Source organism: Plenodomus lingam (genome assembly GCF_022343315.1).
Source record: "Plenodomus lingam strain CAN1 chromosome Unknown contig_27, whole genome shotgun sequence".
Taxonomy (NCBI): domain Eukaryota; kingdom Fungi; phylum Ascomycota; class Dothideomycetes; order Pleosporales; family Leptosphaeriaceae; genus Plenodomus; species Plenodomus lingam.
In genome coordinates this window covers 1,095,690-1,115,151 of record NW_027093942.1, presented here as the reverse complement: position 1 = coordinate 1,115,151, position 19,462 = coordinate 1,095,690, and the positions used below count along the sequence as shown (strand labels likewise).

Below are 19,462 nucleotides of genomic sequence, written 5' to 3'. Positions count from 1 at the left end.
CAGTCAATCAGATTACAAGCATTGACGTGAAGTTCTTCGAGTAGATAACCATTGGGACCATCTTTTGCTCTTTGTCGTAACAATGTCCCGCGCTGATCCATCATGGCTACCTAGACGCTGCCGAGAACTTGAAGAGAAAAGCAAAATCCTGCCAGGTAGAAATTGTGTGAGTTGTTTCGAGTTCGGGTAGATATTATCAACAGATCGACAATGAACAAGTTCGACCCTCGCTATTATCTACATGTAAAAACAAGCTGTTGTTCCCTACTCATACTCCGGCTTCGAATCAAAACGCCATGCTAGATCAGACTTGATAATTACATTAGAGCACGTATACAGACGCCATGGTAAAGGCAAGAGCAATAGTAGCAATAGAGTATGACTGAGTCGCGCTTCCAGCACCGGTAGCGCTAGCAGCTGGAGTAGCACTGGGCGAAGTAGTATTGCTTCCACTGTCGGAACTAATTGGATTAGTCTCGTTATCTGGACTAATCCCAGCGCCGTCTGCAGCACGGTACCAGTTCTCCTCTGGATCCTCGAGACACTCTCCAACAGTGACAGCCTTGTAACCCAGCTTAGTGATTGTCTCCAACATGAATCCAGTCAAGTTATTCGCCGTCTGTTCTAGAATGTCGTGTCCGATAGCAAGCCATTGATGGTCTTTGGCAGTTGCTCCCTTACTGGTGATGTTTCCATGGAAGTTGTCCTTGGCGATCTGAATATCTTCGGCGGTGTTCAGGTTGTAGTCATCGGTATCAACGTTGAAGTTAGTGATGTGGTATCCCAGGTCTGCGACATCCTTTTGGCAGCCAGAAATCTCAGTGCAGCTACTGTAAGGAGGGCGGAGATAGGTTGGGATCTTGCCAAGGATGTTGCGGATGGCCATTTCGTTCATGATGATTTGGTTCTTGCGGTCCTCCGAGGAGATTTCGCTCAAGTCCAGATGTGTCCAAGTGTGCGATGCTATCTGGTGGCCTTCGGCGCTCATGCGCTTGATGACATCGGCATACTCGACGTCTATTTGACCCTTGTTGATGTTATTACCCGTCACGAAGAAGGTGGCCTTCGCGCCATAGCTCTTAAACTGGTCGAGAATGTGCTCGGTGAAGTCCTTTTGAGGACCGTCATCGTAGGTGATCGCAACTGTTCCTGGTTTGGTACATCTGAATGTGCCGTTGCCACCATATGGGATCGATCCAAGCTTGTCGCGCGAGATGGAAGATGTGTTTGTACCGGCAGGAGCTTGGTTTTCTGCACAGCCCGGACCATACTTGTAGTTGCAACCAGGTGAATAGCAGTGGTCTTTAGACGTTCCACAGACTACACTGGATCAGTAACATGATGAAAAAGTTCAGACATCTGACATACAAAAGGCTCTTGAGCAGCACTCGCCAGCAGGGCAGGAACCGACACCCGGTCCACACTCGGGGGCACTTGTGCGAGTAGCCAAAGCAGGTTCGCTCTGAGCATGATCCAATCGTGAAAAGCGTTCTTCAAGAGCGAGAAGCAGGTCTCTGCTTTTCACGTCTGCTGGGTCAAGTCCAACGATCTTTGGGAGCCCTGCACCATGAGCATTCACCAGAGGTCCTGCGGCGGCGATCGTAGCGGCGACGACTATTAAAAGATACATAGTGGCCCTTATTGGATTGGTTGGAGTAAGCGAGGGAACGGTTGGAAATCGTCGATCGTCAAGTAAGTATAAAGCGAGTGGACAGTGAGTCCAAAGACTACACTCTAGGGAGATGCTCCTTACTAAAAAAGAAGACAGATGAGAGGTTTGATCTTGGAGAACGAAAAGAAAAAGAGGGATCCTTCAAACCAGCACTGTAGCTTTCATGCCTTGTGGTGGGCCAACTCAAGGCGCATGCGCATCTGATTGACCATAGGTCGAGCTGGGAGCAATGTCGCAAGCGCCATGACATATGGTCCATGGCATTTCACCTTTGCAGCATCGTACCCGCTTTGCCAGATCGTTTTCGCACATAGATTGGAGCATAATTGGTCCATGCTGTCTTGGTTCGCGGCATTGGTACCCACAAGGCGCAGGTCCCATCCTGACCAGCCTATGGTGACACACATTTGCTGCTGTGGATACGGCTTGACGGTACCCTCTGGTCTGATGTATAGGTAATGGAAATAACCAGAACAAAGCTTGGCACTGATACGAGAGCGAGCCAAACAATGCAAGAATTTCCTGTTGGCGCTGGCTTCGAAGCGTACCGAAGCGCATCGTGATTCCACCAATCCACGACTCAACACCAAGATTGAGGCATCCCAACTTCCAAAAAGCCACCCACACCGGTGAAGAGGGATAGTGAATGAATTGGCTGAGATTCGGCAGGGTCTAAGCAGCTAGCTCGGGATCTCTGGCGCAAGGCGGGCTGCGCCAACGTGACCAGTGTATTGGAATTTCCTCTTTTCAGGCGCCTATCGTCGTCGCTTAAAGTAACAGTGCATGCTTAGGAGTAGTTGGGTACCGGTAGAGGCAAACGAAATGTTCACCCGGGGTAGGCGATTGCTGGTTCAGGCACGTGCAAGTTCTGCATGGCCCATGTGTCAGTCTCATTGTGCAAACCCTGAAGCGTTTTGTCATGGCATTTGTTGTACCTGGCTATATTGTTTCAGGAGAAGACCACCAGATCGCAAAGGCAAGGCCATGTCGAGGAAGCTTGAAGAAGGGGCGTGCTGTTGTTAGCAATCATGTCACAAGGGGCTGACTGTGAGATGAAGGGAGGTTATGACATTAGGGGCTGCACCCCGTGATATTTCTGGCCGAAGATATTGAGAGAGGTGAGGTTTGAGTTGTTAGCGGCGGCTGTCGTGTTCAACGTCGTCGCAAAACTTCGGAGCAAGTCCGGATCTGGGCGGCAATGATCCAGACTAAGGTCCACCATCCACTACAGAATGGGTAGCTATATGCAGTGGTGTAGCGGGTATTCACTAGTCACGCTCTTCTTATATAATGTCTTGCAACGACCATCACCAAAGTAATAATCATGCGCCCGAACTTTTCCGACTCTAATTGGACATGGGCAACAATCAACACTTGTCTCCAAGCTAAGAAACATTTACGAGTAACCAAGCGGGCTTGACGACGGGTTTGGCATGATTGACCAGCCGCCATCCATCAAGCGCTCTACCTACTTCCTCCAATAGGTCTGCACGAAATCATGGGCCCAATCAATGACGCCCGCCTTCCAATCCCCCATACTTTCCTCAATCAACCGCTCAAACTCCCTCATCGCCTCATTTTCTCCTTTCTCCAACCAGAACCGCTCTTGCACCTTGCGAACACTTCCCTCTCTTTCCACCTTGATATCTGGAATATTCGCGCCCTGCATAAGGGCGAACAGATTTAGCAGGAGATTGCTCGACTTGCGTAGCGTCGACCATGCTGTAAAGCTGTACTCTTTAAATACAAGGTAATTGGGGTGCTGGGCCCCACCGAGCCCTTCAATCATTTCGCGGCAAAGCTTCATTTGCGGAGCAAATGGTTTAGGGTCACGCCCGAGGATGTAGCCAAAGTCTACATGGAAAAAACGTCCATCGGGGGCGAGGAGCAAGTTGTCAAGATGTCGGTCACCGACGCCGAGGAGGTATGTGATGACGCAGTAGCCGGCGCAAGACTTGATGTATGTGTCCATTGCTTCCTTCTTCACGCCTAATGGAGCCGAGTCGTCGGGGTTATTGGCGCGGAGGTAGGCAAGGAGACTGCCTTTGTGCTTTTGGCATGCTGCGGCTATGCTCATGGAAGGTATGAATTGGAAACCACCGGCGGAGGAGGAAGTCGCGAGAATGCGGTAGGGTGTTAGTTTTAGATCGAGATTTTCTTTGCGAAGGAGGCGGTCCATGAGCGTGATGATTTGAATGACAAGCTGGTCCTGTCGGAGATCATCGCCCGTCTTGAAGATGATGGGGTACTTCTCCTCGGTAGTGGTTTTGAAGTTCAAGACGATGGGGAGTAGGGACGACTTCAGGACATTGCAGTCGTCGGCGTAGATGCCAGTGATGTGAACCGATGGATCAAGAGGCAAGGGTAACCGCTCAAAGGTCGTGAGCTCATTTTTGGGATCCCCCAGTGACTTTTTGAGACGTGCCAGCTTCGTGGGTCGGTCGCCTCCACCAAACCGCACGTCTTTGGAGATCTTTGCAAGGACGGTGAGCAGCTCGCCCTGTCGGCGGAACGTGTTTCGCGTTTCGATGCCTTCTGGCGATTTCTCGAGCTCGACCATGAAGTCATATTCGACCTTTGCGAACAGGTCGCGATGCTCTGGTTCCTGGTCGCTGCTAAAGTCACTGATTTCGACCATTAGATACCAGTGTAAGAAGTTACCAAGCTTGAAGCTATTAGCGGCGCGGGTTACGAGGAACCGTGCCAACGAAGAATCGTCGGCCTCGCCTGGTGCTTCGTACTTCAAGGCCTGCACGAGCTGAAGGAGATATAGTTGTAATTCCTCGTCATCAGCCTTTTTGAGGCGTTCAACAGCGTAGCTTCGCACGACCGGATGGTCAAAGTGTGGGCCAAGCAACTCAAGCGCGTCGTCAACATCGACCTCGGCCCATTTTTCGAGCAACGGCGCTGCCTGGCGAACTTCGCGCTGATTCTTCCAATTCACGCACTTGACGAACTTGGTCAACGCGCGCTTATCACGCAAGAGAAAGTATCGAAATTTCCAGATGTCATCCCGTTCGTGGGAAGTGATCTCTTCGAGGGGTCCTTTGGATAACAGCAGATTGAGCTTGTCTCTGACATTGACGTTGGGCTTTCTATCTCGATCCAAAGAATCCGTTTGCTGGCTACGCATCAATTCGCGGTGCTTGTCTTCAGCAGGATTGACTCTTCGCCCAATCTCTGGGTCGTAGATTTTGATAAGTCGACCAGCGTCAGCATCGCCATAGCCAACACCATCTATGTCTATCTCTGGGCCAAACGAGACCTCGGGTGGTGGTCGTAACCTGACATCTGCCTCTATTGGAAGTCTGAGATCTGAAACCGGAGGTGGAAGGTATTCGACATCAGTGAATACAATAGCATGATCAAAGCGTGGTAGCTCAACCTCTAGATAGAACAGTTCTTCATCTTGACCGGTGACGCCGTTGGTCTTGATATGACGATTGAGGGCAGCAGCCTCGGCTTTGAGCGCCTCATTGCGAATCTTCATCATCTTCTTGTATACGAGGCCGTCAAGCCAGCCATTAGTCGGCAGATTACCCATCTCCTGTTTCTTTAACAGACTTTGCAGCCTCTGCATCTCAGCCACCTGGTTATCGACGGTATCCTCTGTGACTTGGGTCCCTCTACCTCTACGTGCAGGTGGAATGACCCAAGGGGTAGTGGTGTTGGCCAAGCCATCTGCAGGCTTGAAACGATGCAGTCGACACCGCTGCCTGCCTTTTTGCAAAGTGTTGTCATTATCGAATAGGGAAATCGTAGTGCCTCCGAAAGGGACTGCATGTAGATCTGAGTCGTTGTCTTCGGCGGGGGACAGATCCCACACAGTGATGGCGAGCTGTGCGGATGCGGGTAGATTCGAATAGGTGACGGGCAGCTGGAGCCACTCGTTCCATATGCGCGCGTTCTTGAACGACTTGTAGGACGTTTGGACGGGTACGGTCAGAGGCTTGCTATCAGCCCATATCTGGGCCGTCACATGGAGCTCAAAGTGAGGGCTGTTGGCTTGATGTCAGCCAGACTTTTCTGTCTCTTTTCCTTCCTCTCTGTCTCTATCTCCCCCTCTCTTTTTCATTCAATCATGTTCTCTTTCTTCCTCTCTCTGGCTTGGGTTGGCCTGGATTCCCACCGTCCTTCTCCCACTTACTTACTTGATGATGGACCCTCGGTGTCTCAGGTCTGAGCGTTTCAACAAAACCGAGTAAGGGATGGGCTTCTGATTACCATCAAGACGGTCTCTACCATGACAACTTCAGCACCTGCACCTGCACTTGCACCTAGATCAGGACGACGCAGCTTACATTCGCACATGGACCGACAGCTGTGTCAGGTCAAGAGACGTGGCAAAGTTGAAGGCTTCCATGGTGAGCGGTGAGGAAGTTGTTTGCGGTTGCTACCGTTGGCCATGGGGAAGCTGCATACAGACGTGAGCGTTCACCGTGACTGCAGGTGGGTGAAGTGGCCGGTGGAAGTCTGCGGGGAGAATGAAGCGTCATGGTCATGTGCCTGTGGGGGAAGTACATACCACCATCTACATACTACATACCTACCTACACAGGGTAGAGTGCACACGTGTGACCTAGACTTGGAATAATCAATCAAATTCAATGTTGATGGATGCCTGGCCAGGGTACGCGGAGGCACGTGTTTGCCCTGGTTTTGGCTTGCTTGCGCGTTTGAACGGTTTGAGCAGGGCATGACATGGGTTGATCGCGCCTGCCCGCCTGCCCGCCTGCCCGCCCATTCAGCCCAATCGCGCGTGTGCGCTAAGCTGCCCAAGTAAGTAGACGTCAGGCGCGACCTGTGTGTGTTGGGAGCAGGCGCGTCCCAGGCGGCTATCGTCCCAGGCTGGCAGGATCGCCATCACCACCCCATCCTTAGCACACACACACACACACACACACACACAGCAACAGAGACTTCCTTCCTTCCCCCTCCTTCTGCCCCGCCGTCTGCGTCGATGGTGCGAAAAAAAACAATCAAACAAAAAAATTCAACTAGAGGATAAGGGTGAAAATTCCTGGCGATAACAACAACAACAAATGGCGCGTCTCAACACCCATCTTTCGGCCACCCCCCAGCAGACGCGCTCGTCAACCGTCGATTCCCTATACCGCGACGCCTCGGTAGCACCACAACATGGCAACACGCGCACCTCGTCGTATTCCGTCCTGAGCCCCACGCGCTCGCAGACGTCAGACAAGGAGAATGACATGCCGGCCTCACGCGAAGCCACACCACGAATGTCAAAGGGGCGCCCACTGCGGGGCGCATCTGCCCGAATGCCCACGCCCGACTCAGGCTCCATCACGGGCGCTTCGGGCGCCAAAAGACGAAGAACTGGCGACTACCGCATGCGCGAGCCAGAGGTCTACCAGGATGAGCCATACGACCACGACTCAGGATGGGAGGCGCGGGAAGAAGACGGCGAGGAAGAGGACGCAGAGGCATCACAAGCACAGCCTGGGCCCGAAGAGGAGGGCCATTTGCGCTTCTACAATCCGAACCAAGACCCTGAGCAACGGCGAAGGCTACGTGCAACCATGCGCGATCACCAGCGCATGGTGGAGGGTGAGTAGTCACAGTTGCTCCATGGCCATGTGCCCTATTCTGACAAGACCAGACAATCGTGACGAGATCGTCAAACCCAATGGCATGCTGCTGGAGGCGCTCAAGAAGCAGAACAACCTCTTCGGCAAGGTGCGACAAACTGCCGACGCCGCACTCGACTCGCGCTTTCTGATCAACGCGAGTGAATTGGCTGGCAAGAAGCTTAACAACAGCATGCAAGGGAATGCGGGTGTCGGCATAGATTTGGACCAGTTTGTATCCAAATGTATATACTTTATCAAGTCTGGTGGCCATGTTGCTGGCGAAGAGGACGCGCCGACTATCCCTGTAGGCGATGACGAGGAAGACGAGGACCCCGATGGCCTGGATTGGGCCCTACTGGGCAGACAAGCATGTTTCCCTTGTAACAGACGGCCACCAACAACAAGTTTCCTGCTTGGCCCTCTATCGGTTCAGAAGCGCGTATCCACTACCCAACGGAAAGCCCGGTCGCAACGTCAACCAGTCGGCCCTGCTACTCGACCCCAGGAGATCCAAGAAGGCGACATTCAAAAGTCGGAAAACTCAAATCTCTCCAACCTCGTCAAGGGAATCAGAGGGCGGTTACAGGACCATCTGGAACGTGGCATGACTGGTGTCGAAGAGGAATTAGAGCCCATTGCCGAAGATGATCTCACTGAAGTGCACCAGGCCGCTGCTTTCCGGCGGTTCAGGATCGCGCAAGCTCCTTCAGGGGAAGCAGCAGTCAATTTACTCGACTTTACTATCAATCCACATGATTTTGGGCAGACAGTCGAGAATCTGTTTTACGTCAGTTTCCTAGTGCGAGAAGGAAACGCTAGGATAGCCAAGGACGAGCATGGTCTTCCTCTTCTTTGTAAGTCTTCGCTCCTGGTCGTAGAATATTCATGCTAATGCGATGCCAGTACCTGCACAGCCACTGGGCGTCTCGGATCAGCGAGAAAAGAATGTACAGAAGCATCAGGCCGTCTTTAGTATAGACTATCCAACTTGGCAAATGTTCATCGAGGCCTTCGACATACACGAGCCCATTATACCACATCGCGAGCAAGAACATCAGACTGTTGGATCGTCGGGCTGGTACACGGGCTGAACTATCATTCGTGCTATATCTGTCATCATAGGGTACTTGCTACCTTCCACCCCTGATTCTCCCGTCACATTTTGTGCTTTTGAGCTAGGCGACGGGAACCCAGACATCAGACTCGGCGTTTCCATGTCCTCTGCCTGTCGCTTATTGCAGGTTTTCCAGATCAAAGTGACCTGGTGGCCAACTGCATATTTTTTTTCTCTCTCTGGAATTCTTTGATACCCCGATTGTTCACCTTCTTCCCCATGTTACAGAAATGCCAACAGTATATCTCGAAAGTGTAGCATCGTTGGGATCAGGTATCCATGTCGCCTATTGGGTATCATACGTGAGCTTAGCCTCTCGATCTGCTCAAGCCGTAATTTCGGGTTAACAAAAAAACATGGAAGTGCACTACGTTGTGGTTTCCGCTCTTCAACGTGCTGTAGTCACGCTAGTCTGTAGCATACATCAACCGCTGTATCATTACTCTTGACATGTTCCAGATACCGCCACACCACTGGCTCTTAGTCTGCCCTTTCCCCAAATGGCTCTCATGTTACCCTACTGATGACATCCAGAAACTCCAATACCGCCATTGACGGTCCTTAATGCAAAATGCAAAACATCAAAATGAAAGTTCAACAACAGTGTCATCACCAATTGCAGAACACACGGCTTAGGACTGGACGACGAGGGTGATGAGCGAGATGTAGGGTTGCGCGCGTGGTTGTATTCCACGAACAGCGTCTTCGGCACTTGCTCAAGAATCTTTGTTGTCATAGACTTGAAGATCTTTATGATCATCAAATCGGTAAATGAACTCGAAACTAGCGTTTAATTGGTAGTGTTAGGCAAGTTTACGGGCAATGCTATCATCGGAGTCGAAGGAATGATTGACTAGAATAGCCAATGTTGATCAGTATTGCTGTTTCGGCAGCGCATGCAAACCCTCCATCTCCGTAAGGAAGCAGATCAGACGAATCGCGATCTAGATACGAAATGTCGCCCAACAAATTAGGTGAGTCCATGTCGTATTGTTGCCAGGAAGGATTACTTGCATGGGTCACAAACTTTCAAGTCCTGCGACAGTTCGTATTTGTCGTACCCAGATTAGCCCCTTGTTGCCCAATGCGTCGCGATGAGCCCAGAAGTCAGTTCAAATTGCTTTCTTTATCAGGAATTTCAGCAGAGTTGCGTGGCGCGCGGGCAGCTACCGTATCGATTACCATACAGGTCGTATAGCGTAAAGCTATACAGGTCTGTGAAGCGTACTGTGGCACATGCTATATATCTTATATATGGCCTCTACTATTGTGACATCCATGCTATTCATGATCTACTATATTTTCCTTGGGGGTAGCTACATTGAAAACCTACGTGAACACACCTGTGAGATGCTAATGGTAATTGACTGTGATAATACATCAACTGAACTATGGGGGAATGCATGGACTACGAAGGGTATGTTATGCATGTAAGATATACTATCTTACATACGATTACACATACTAAGCGTGATCCTACTAAACTGGTTTACATGCGATCGATTGCTTAGGTTTCTTATACCCTTGTTTACACATGTGGGAGACATGGTGTAGTCCCATGTAAGAGTAGCCTCGTGAAGGCTTTAGCAATATGCTTGCATGTACCGTTTCACTCATGATGATCAGTATCCACAGACTAAAGTACCTTTATGATTGCTTGGCGTGGTGGGGGTAGGCCCCCAGAGCTGCGTCCTGACATCCCCAGGGGCCTGTTAGTCAACTTATGCAAGACCAAGATCATGTTCAATCCAAGTGCTTAGATACCTAAGTTGTATATTGCCTTACATCCAAAACGGCAGAAAGATAGTGCCCTATATTAGCTTACCAAGTGGGCGGCTTGACCACCCTTCCGGCTCAGGCTTGAGCCTCACTTCGAGCGATTCAATATTATACTTTTCTCTTTGATCACTACACTTTGGTTTCTGCAGCTTGGCCCTCGTTCAGCCGCGATCTCAAATTCTTCACTGACTATAAATTTCGGCCAGGCCATACAACAGTCACTACGGTAAAAAATTGTTTACTGTAGAATAGTACGCTAGGGGTTTACTATATAGGTGTAAACTGCCCTTATATATACCTATAAATAGGTTTAAAGTAGCAGTTTACTTTTATTAAAGTAGTAGTTTACTTTTATAGTAGGGGTTTAAATTAAGTATAAAAAGTAGTTTTATTTCTCTTATACGCTATAATACCTAACTAAGACTAAAAGGGGTAGAGAAGATTAGCTTCACGATATACGCATATATGATATAATAATAAGTCATAATATTTTTACTAATAGGAGGTGGTAATAATAGAGGTGGTGATAATAGAGGTGGTGATAATAGAGGTGGTGATAATAGAGGTGGTGATAGAGGTGGTAGAGGTGGTGAAGAAGATTAAAGAAAGGAGGGGTAAAATACTTAGATAGTTAGTAGGAAACTAGTAGATGTGGAAATTTGGATCACTGAGGTCAGGAATGATTTGGGAGATGGATCATTGGATTGTATCTACTACGATCGTACTCATATATATAGAGCTTCAGCTACCCTTACCAGAAGGTGAATGATCGGTAAACCTTCCTTACTAGAGCTCCTGCTTTTTGTTGGGCACTTGGCAGTGAGCTGGCAGTCGATCAGATAGTGGGTCATACAGGGGTATTGATCAGGGTTGATCGGATCAAGATGCTCCGTGATCCGGTTGATATCCCTCCTGCAACAGTAGATTAATAGAAGTAGAAGTAAAAGTAGAATACATGGTATAGTAAACCCTATTTAGGTGTACTTCTTCTACCTAAACCACTTCTTAGTCTACTTTAGATAAATATAGCTACTGTAAACCGGTTTTGTACCGTAGTGTAGGTAGACTGCACCCACCGAGTCTATGTTCACCATGCATGCAGCTAATGATTCTTTCAAATCAGAAATGAGTATTATAGTTATTATCTAGGCGTACAAGCACTACCTAAGTCATGGTTAGCGAATAAATAACATCTGTGCATTCTAGGTCGCAGATTACTGTTGTCAGTATGTAGATGGGAACAGTGACTTTCATTCGACTATGACACAATATGACAAGAGTGTGAAAGGAAATTCCAGGGATGTTCTAAGCGTTCAATCATTTCTCATAAGATTCAATTTGAACTGATTTTGGCATCTGCTACTAGCAGTGTGCAAGACTTATGCAGTAGGCAAAAGTGGGTGCTGTATCACAAGCTTTCCGAACCTCCCTGCTTCTGCCGTCAACTTGATGGCCTGTAGCAGCTCATCCGTACTGCCTTTGAACACCTCCACCAAAGGCAAGCTGAACCCCGAACCGTAATTCTTCACCGCCCATTCCAGAGCCTTGCGCATTTTCGCCCATTCTTCCGGTTGCCCCGGAATCTCAGTGGTAGTGGGAGCTCCGGGAAATTGGAACGTAAGCGTGCGGCTCTTTAAGGCCAGTGGAAACTTGAAGCAGCTGTCTTGCATCGGCATCACAGAAAGCAGCAATGCGTCGTCCCCTACGCAAGCCTTCATCTGCATAGCCGAACCCATTGCTCCTGCGCAATCCGCAGCGTAAGCAATCGGCCCCATTCCGGCTTTGTCGACTGCGCTCTGGATTTGCGACATTACATCTGGTGCTGCATAATCGAAACAAGCAGTGGCCCCATATTTTTGCAGAAGTGCATGTCGCTTTGGAGACGCAGTGACGAAGATGGGAGATATTCCACTGGCACGAGCAAGCTGTAGCATGGAAAGACCTACACCTGTCGAGCCACCCCAGATAAGAAGAGGTCCCATCTTGACCTCACTTTGTGTCGATGGTGATTCACCAATAAGCGGAAGACCAAATTGGTTATAAAGGCCGTCAGCAGCGGTGGTTACCACGGTCGTGAGAGCCGCAGCATCGGTGTGCGGAAGGTTGGCGGGAACATGGAATGCCAGTTCCACAGGAGTTGCAAGGTACTCTTGGTGTGCACCATACTTCAGTGGTTTGCCAAGAGTGGCGAGCGTGAAACCCCCGACAATATCTCCAGGTGAGAAGCCTTGTGTTTTTGGACCAGCCACTTTGACCACTTCGCCACAAAAGTCGTATCCCATGATGGTCGATTTGATGCCAATCACCGTGGAGTGCTTGCAGTCTGCAGGATTGACGCCAGAATACAGAACCTTGACGAGAATCTCGTCATCCTCAAGCTCCGGCATGGGAATATCGCTGATCGTCGTGAAATTACCCTCTGCATCAACATACAGTCCGAGGGCGGACGATTTGGAGGCCATGGTGTGAATGATGGTTGATGGTCGAAGCAAGAAATGGTTGAACTGAGGTCGGGTAGGGACGTAGGGACCCAAGAACGGAGCCAAGTATGGTATCCAGGAGAATATGGCTGTAGTTTACGGCCGAAAAGTAAGGCCAAGAGGCTTGGTCGTCTAATAGTGCGCCGAGTTACTTGCCACAGCTACTGGGCCAGGTCTCTTGATATATACCGTTCTGCAATATGCCCCCGCGGGAGTAACCGAGCTAAGCTATGCTATATCGAGATGACTCTGTATTGTGTTGTTATTCTAGAGCTTTCTCTTCACTTTACAAGACTATACTAAAAAAATTCAAGCGTATCATGATGTAGAAGAGACATTGTACAGATACTGTGGTAGTTTCATGGCGTACACATCGGGGTGTACGGTACCATACCGGTACCTAACGTATGTAAACTCCGACGCCTTATCTCCGCGTGCAAAGACATCACCAACCCCTGTTCACCGGCACGCCCGCATTACAATACAGTCTGCTTGCGATGACAGTAGTTCTTACTTATCGCATGAGTAATAAGAACCACGATTGGATGGGAAACCATATTACGTCGAATTTCTTAAATTTCATGAATGAGAAAAACTGGCTTGACAAGGTACGGTGCCTAGGTACTCGATCCGAAGATTCCGCCTCAGTGCACGTCGGCAGTTATGCGGAACTGTTTCGTCCGGCCTGCGTCGTCTGGCTATGGATCCACAAAAGGACTATATTTAATATGCTCATTTGCATCATGTAGGAACGGGGAAAGGGATCTTTACGTACACAGCACGTACTATAGGTAGGGTGCGGCACTACCTATTATATGCACCTTTGTAGCGGAATTGGGGGGTTACCATCGGAAGAAGACTACCTGTTGATCACGCATCGCTGTTGACCGTAGTAAGTATCTCAACATTCCTTCATACTGAAAGTTCAATCTGCCATACACACGATGATCTTGCCTTTCCTTTTCAGCTTTCCAACTTGAATCCTTGTACCGGCCCATATGCCAAGCCATCACAACCTGGATGTCTGGATCCATAGTAAATCGCCGGCTGGGTATATGATATATGCATACCGGTAGGTAACTACTCGAGAGCTAACCGTCTGTACTTTGGTGACGGTACTCATGAGTAATTGCGTGGAGGTACGGTAATTACGTAGAGCCTTTGACGGAACTCGGAGCTGTGCTGGGCCCCGAGCCTGCATGGAAGCCTACCACCACAAAGGTGGATAAATTGTACGGTACTTTATTTCAAACGATTTGGGGACATCAGTTATTAAAAATCCATGGGTAGAGTCAGTGCCATGCTGGGGGTCACTCGAATATTGTGCTGTTAGATTGCTATGGCGCCGTGGAAGCGAGATCAAACTAATCCTCTGTTGTGTTTCGCGCTGTCTAACCGTTGAGTCCGTACGGGCCACCTACCTACACTCGGATGATCAAGGATAAACTAGGCTAGTCTAAACTTTAAGCTTTCTCTCTAACATTAGTTCTGCTTTCTGTTTCTAGATCACAATGAGATGATTCACTCAGCCCCACAGCTTCGCGATGAATAAATTTTTCGACTAGGCATGCCCGGTCGTCATGGTCTTGAGTGATATAAGAACCCGAGGCTTTGGAGAAGTATCTATAGTATATTAAGGTAGGAGTGAGTGGCCAAACATCAGCCTCACCAATACCGGGCATCGCAATCATCATGTCTCTTGCAAAGTTCCTCCTCTTCTCATTAGGGGCATCAGCGTCATTCATTAGACCATCGAATTATGGGAGATCCGAAGTTGTGAATACGGATGTTGTCATCATAGGCGGTGGTGCCTCTGGAGCTTATGGAGCAGTGCGAGTCCAAGATATGGGCAAGAAGTTTCTTTTGATCGAGAAAGAGGACCGCTTGGTAAGTCAACTTCTTATGAGTTTCATTTAGCATGTTTCTGTTTTTCGAGGACATGGTAGCTGATCATCGTGTGCAGGGTGGGCATACTTCAACATGGCGTGATCCTGTTACCGGGAACCCCTTCGACTATGGAGTTGAAGTGTTCATGAACATGACTATATCTCGAGACTTCTTCGCTAGGTTTAACGTTGCTACTCAGGCCCCTGTTTTTGGAGCATCACAAACTCTTTACGCTGATTTCCGGGATGGTCAAGTGGTCAATTATACCGCACCCAGTCAAGAAGAGATGAATGCTGCCCTTCGCAGGCTTGCAGTTGAATGGAACAAATACGAAAGCATGATCTTGCCCACGAGTTCAGGTTTTCCCGCTGGGAACCAGATTCCCGAAGATCTCTTGCTGCCTTGGGCTGAGTTCGCCCGCAAGTACGACGTCGAGGCCGCAACTTCCAGAATTTGGGGCGCTGTTGTCATCGATCCGAGAACATCACGTATGATTGACATGTGGAAGGGAATGGATCCCAGTGTGCTTCGAGGCACGATGCAACCAGTCTCGAGTAACAATTCTGAAATTTTCGGCAAGATGACTGAGTACTTGGGCCAGAATGTCTGGTTTGAAAGTCAAGTGGTATCTAGCAAAAGGTCGGCAAAGGGGGTTCAGCTCCAAGTCAGGCGCAAGGACGGAAGCATGACCACGATCAATGCCAAACGACTTTTGATTTCGGCAGGACCAGAGACTTTGACACGAGAAGTTTTCGACTTGGACGCAACAGAGGAGAAGCTTCTCCATTCACACACCGGCGATCGTTACTTTGTTGGAATCGTCGCTCACCCATCCTTGCCAGCATATGCCGTTTTCAACTCACTTCCGGAAGCTGCACCCGCAAACCACGGAATTACTCCTGTCATCCCGTTTCTGCAAAGTTTCAATTTCATAGGTAACTCATCGTCCGGACCCTTGTACCGCGTTGTCGTTGCTACACCGATGAGCATGAACATGGATGGCGCAAAAGACGTTGTGCGGACGTCTTTGCAAAAAATGATGGACGCTGGAACACTTCCTACAGGCGATATCAACCGACTCGATTTCAAGTCATTCGATGACCACGGCATGTTGTACCGGCGATGGACTGTCGACCAAATGCGTGGTGATATCATTCGCCAGGTAAACGCTCTGCAAGGCCTTCGATCGACCTGGTACACTGGCGCTGCCTGGGCCGCGCACAATGCCGCCATGCTTTGGAACACAACAGAGACCATTCTCCCTAGGGTGTTGCAAGGTATTTAATGAAATCATATGCCCATGGAGGAAACATGAGTCTAGAATCTGATAATAGTCTTTATTGTGGCACCCATGACTGTGCAGTGACCACGCCCTGGCCTTTTTCATTGCGACAGCTGTTAGTACCTATAGCAGTGGGGGATTGGGGACATCATTACCTACGAGATGGCTGTTACCCCGTCGTAATATGGCGTAATGGCTATTTGCACAACATTATTGCATAAGATGCTTAGAACATCCTAGTCATGACAAGATTACATGTCCCAAAAGCTTTCGTCCAATTGATTCAACGTAGTGATTCTGGCCTGGGCTTGTATGAGTTTCCCACACTTATAGTTCACCCTGTACCCTGATCTACCGCAAAGTCAAATAGACCTTTCCGATTTTCCAACTTATTTAACATAGTGCCCGACTACGGTAGGAGCTTCTGTGGTATATCATGGTAATCTAAATGAGGAGATTTTGTAAAGAATCAAAAACAGATATACATACGTATATATAGAGTGACATATTGAGGAGTCCTTGATCGAATTGTACAAGCAATACACTACCATATTATGATACTTGATAACACGTCTTACAGTTTCGCGATTAGTCCCTCCTCTAGACATAACTTCTCAGCATCAGAGACAACGTCCACCCCATAAACCCGGGCTTGTACATCTGCGTCTGCCCACTTGTCTGGCACTGATCCAGACCCAGCTTTTGCAGCCGCAAAGGCTCTATCACGTTCTTCTTTGGCTTTGCCTTCACCGAGATGCATCGCTCGCCCGCTTTCAGCCGCCATCTCCACTAATGCCTCTGCTCTTGGTTTGCGGAGCTTCTCGTAGAGGCGCAGTGCGCGTTCAATCGTTTCAGGGCGGCGATCTGAGATTCGTGATGGGCTCAGGACAACGCCAAGAACCGCGCCGTCCTCAATGGCTTGAGCTGCGCCCTGGGCCATGTGAGGAAGGGTGGGATGGCAGGCGTCGCCTATGAGCGCTGTAGTTCCATGAATCCATGTGGCCAATGGATCGTGGACTCGTAATTTCCACTCAACGACATCGCCTTCGGGAACCAGGTTCAGCATATTGTGTATCATGGGGCAAAAATCGTCGTAAACTTTCATCATGGCTGACTTGCTCCCTTTCGTGGTATATTGCGCGTCGGGCGCACCAGCAAAGTTGACATCGGGTTGTGCTGTGCTCAGATTGTAGATCTGCTTGTTGTGAATGGGATACGCAATGATATGCTTCTTCTCGCCGATCCAGCGTGTGACTGTGTCAGAATCGATGAGTTTGAGGAGTTCCGGGTCGTGCTTCATTTGATCACGGGTCAGCATGATACGGTATGCAGCCTGTCCCGAGTCGCGGACCGAGCCCGTGATGCCCAATTCGTTGAGCATGGCAACTCGAATGTTGCTCTTGACCCCGTCGGCGGCGATCAAAATGTCACATTCAACCTTGTGAGTTTCTCCTCCTTGTGTTGGTGTAACGCTGAAGGATGGGTTGGGTCCGAATTTGGGATCTGAAATAAGGCTTCCAAGTTTGAATGTGATTCCGCTTTCTCTTTGGCAAGCTTCGTAAAGTCCGTTGGCTAAGCTTGCTCTGTGACCGACCATGTGTGGGTATCCAAATTTGTCCCGAACAGAGCCCAAGTCCACACATGCCAGCTCTTTATCCGAGCTTCCCTCTCGAATAGATGTGTTGGCACATTGGACCGCCTCCGCTTCGATGGCCTTCCAGCAGCCCAGCCTGTCAAGAATGCGCGCCATATTGGGCGCAAGTTGGATGCCTGCACCTACGAAGCCCATGCCTGGAGCGTGTTCGTAGACTGTGACGTTTTTATGACCAGCTTTGGCAAGGGACAATGCAGCAGCTAAGCCGCCCATGCCTGCCCCTATCACAGCTATCCTGAGGTTGTGTGCCATGGTAACTGATATCTGGTGAGAGGTATGTCCCGTCCGGAAAGATTCAAGCTTGCTTGAGTTGAGGCAAAGACTCCAAACTGATGACAGAATCGTGCGGTCTGTACACCGTCTTCTCCGAGGACTCTTGCTTGCTTCTATATCTTTTGATTTTGATTCAGCAGTTGCCAGTTGTTCCAGGCGCTTTCCACTGGTTTGAGTATGAATCGTTGTGAGCGGGAGAAGTCTTAACCGCCTACTAAAGTATGTAGGTGAAAGAATGTGTGTGGCCGCAAGTGAATTTCCTGTAAATCAGTCGCAGGAAATTGGCGGATTTGATGTCGAGAGAATATACAAAGAAGGCTTACATGCATCCTTTCGATCCATACTAATAAGGTTGTTGTCGTCGTCGTGAAGCGGACCAATTGCCGGCACACCCCACCGGCGCGGGGGGATTGTTTCCCTAGTGTCACAGGCGTCGAGTATCAGCCCCACCACCACGACCTTCACGATCGAACATGTGGCTTGGGTATGCGGAGGTTGAATCTATTTTATCCATTGTATCTTATTGTATCTGTTGTATCTATTGTTTCTACCTAGCATTGCCCGTGTCAGCGGCAATCACGGGCTGTTTGTACCTACGGCGCATTCAAGCCCAACATACGAGAGGTCGATGTCATACGGTATTTGTTTGTAGTTTCCTTGCACCGTAAGTCTGTCACCATGTACAGGTGTGATTGTGGCCTACAAATGCATCATCTCTACCTACCGTGGTCATGGCAATCACCTAAATGTCGTACGGCTTGTAGGTACCGGTATGCGGTGTCTTGCCATCACTGACAACAAGTCACCCCATCCAGCAAATCCGGCCAAAATCTCAGCAAATACTCCTCCACACCGGCATCCGGACCTTTGTCGGGCTTGTGACCCTTTGCGCCAAATCTACCGTTGTAGCCTTTCTTCTACCATCGGGCCTTTCCCACTCTGCTGACTGCTGACCGATCTTAGTGGCCTATTGTGGGCATTGCTCCACATGGGTACTCGGAGCTCCCTCCATTGTACTGTGGACGTAGATCAATGTGGACAGTTTCAAAGAAGTTGACCAACACGTCTGCATGTTGGATACTTCCGCACGTTTGATGCAACCAGTCGCAGTCGCTCTTGTGTTCAAGTCGACTGACACTATGTAGATCCCAGTACCATACTTCACACTCACCAGTGCGATCTGGAGCGTATAGATGTGGGCTAATCTGGTACCGGTACCGGTACACCACTTGGGCAAAAAAACAACAAAAAAAACAAAAAAAAAACGACATGTTCCGACCAGTGGTTCCATGAAATAGAGCGCAAGCGACGATTGGAAATGCCCTCTCTGTACAGACCCCATCTTCTTCACACAGTTTACATCTGTCATACCCTACTGCTCTGTAAGCCACCTGGCTCACCTGACATTCCATGGCGAAAAGAAGCGGGATGCTGCAAAAGCGACCAACATTCAAGAGCCCACAAGACGGTGCCATGTAACTACGTAGATGGGCGGGCTCACGATGAGGGGTCGCTTGCCCCGCAACGACCGCCGCTCGGAGGCTGCGTGTGGGGTTCTTGAATTCTTACCGTGGTCCGTACGTCACGGTGAATCTCATCAACCTCTACTGTACCGGTAGAGGATTCACACCTAACATACACGGACTGTTGCTCTAGTATGCAGGCTTCTCCCTAAGCTTTGGGAGAGCATTCACCCGAAAGTCGCCCTGACTGTCCGGAGCCAGATC

The 19,462-nt window shown here is 49.4% G+C and overlaps 7 protein-coding genes across 7 annotated transcripts; 1 reads left to right on the top strand and 6 right to left on the bottom strand.

Annotated features, from left to right (window-relative positions):
• Positions 1-121: 121 nt before the first annotated feature.
• Positions 122-2,772, bottom strand: IAQ61_007359 (uncharacterized protein). The gene is made up of 3 exons (XM_003840657.2): positions 2,608-2,772; positions 1,369-2,540; positions 122-1,320 (listed from the first exon to the last, which is right to left on the bottom strand). Exons 2-3 carry the CDS (start codon positions 1,628-1,630, stop codon positions 323-325), a joined length of 1,260 nt encoding a protein of 419 aa, XP_003840705.1. The 5' UTR covers positions 1,631-2,540; positions 2,608-2,772; the 3' UTR covers positions 122-322.
• Positions 2,773-2,938: 166 nt separating this feature from the next.
• On the bottom strand, positions 2,939-6,300 carry IAQ61_007358 (uncharacterized protein). The gene is made up of 4 exons (XM_003840659.2): positions 6,198-6,300; positions 5,974-6,086; positions 5,824-5,910; positions 2,939-5,670 (listed from the first exon to the last, which is right to left on the bottom strand). Exons 2-4 carry the CDS (start codon positions 6,033-6,035, stop codon positions 3,141-3,143), a joined length of 2,679 nt encoding a protein of 892 aa, XP_003840707.1. The 5' UTR covers positions 6,036-6,086; positions 6,198-6,300; the 3' UTR covers positions 2,939-3,140.
• A 253-nt stretch (positions 6,301-6,553) lies between these two features.
• Positions 6,554-9,208, top strand: IAQ61_007357 (uncharacterized protein). Its single transcript, XM_003840660.2, has 3 exons — positions 6,554-7,243; positions 7,296-8,120; positions 8,170-9,208. The coding sequence occupies exons 1-3, from the start codon at positions 6,715-6,717 to the stop codon at positions 8,355-8,357; spliced, it is 1,542 nt and encodes a 513-aa protein (XP_003840708.1). The 5' UTR covers positions 6,554-6,714; the 3' UTR covers positions 8,358-9,208.
• A 2,330-nt stretch (positions 9,209-11,538) lies between these two features.
• On the bottom strand, positions 11,539-12,621 carry IAQ61_007356 (uncharacterized protein; the record flags this gene model as incomplete). The annotated part of the gene is made up of 1 exon (XM_003840662.1): positions 11,539-12,621. One exon carries the CDS (start codon positions 12,619-12,621, stop codon positions 11,539-11,541), a length of 1,083 nt encoding a protein of 360 aa, XP_003840710.1.
• Positions 12,622-14,102: 1,481 nt separating this feature from the next.
• IAQ61_007355 (uncharacterized protein) lies at positions 14,103-14,527 on the bottom strand (the record flags this gene model as incomplete). The annotated part of the gene is made up of 1 exon (XM_066097542.1): positions 14,103-14,527. Exon 1 carries the CDS (start codon positions 14,382-14,384, stop codon positions 14,103-14,105), a length of 282 nt encoding a protein of 93 aa, XP_065952584.1. The 5' UTR covers positions 14,385-14,527.
• A 1,089-nt stretch (positions 14,528-15,616) lies between these two features.
• On the bottom strand, positions 15,617-15,913 carry IAQ61_007354 (uncharacterized protein; the record flags this gene model as incomplete). The annotated part of the gene is made up of 1 exon (XM_066097541.1): positions 15,617-15,913. One exon carries the CDS (start codon positions 15,911-15,913, stop codon positions 15,617-15,619), a length of 297 nt encoding a protein of 98 aa, XP_065952583.1.
• A 469-nt stretch (positions 15,914-16,382) lies between these two features.
• IAQ61_007353 (uncharacterized protein) lies at positions 16,383-17,714 on the bottom strand (the record flags this gene model as incomplete). The annotated part of the gene is made up of 1 exon (XM_003840665.1): positions 16,383-17,714. One exon carries the CDS (start codon positions 17,712-17,714, stop codon positions 16,383-16,385), a length of 1,332 nt encoding a protein of 443 aa, XP_003840713.1.
• Positions 17,715-19,462: the final 1,748 nt, after the last annotated feature.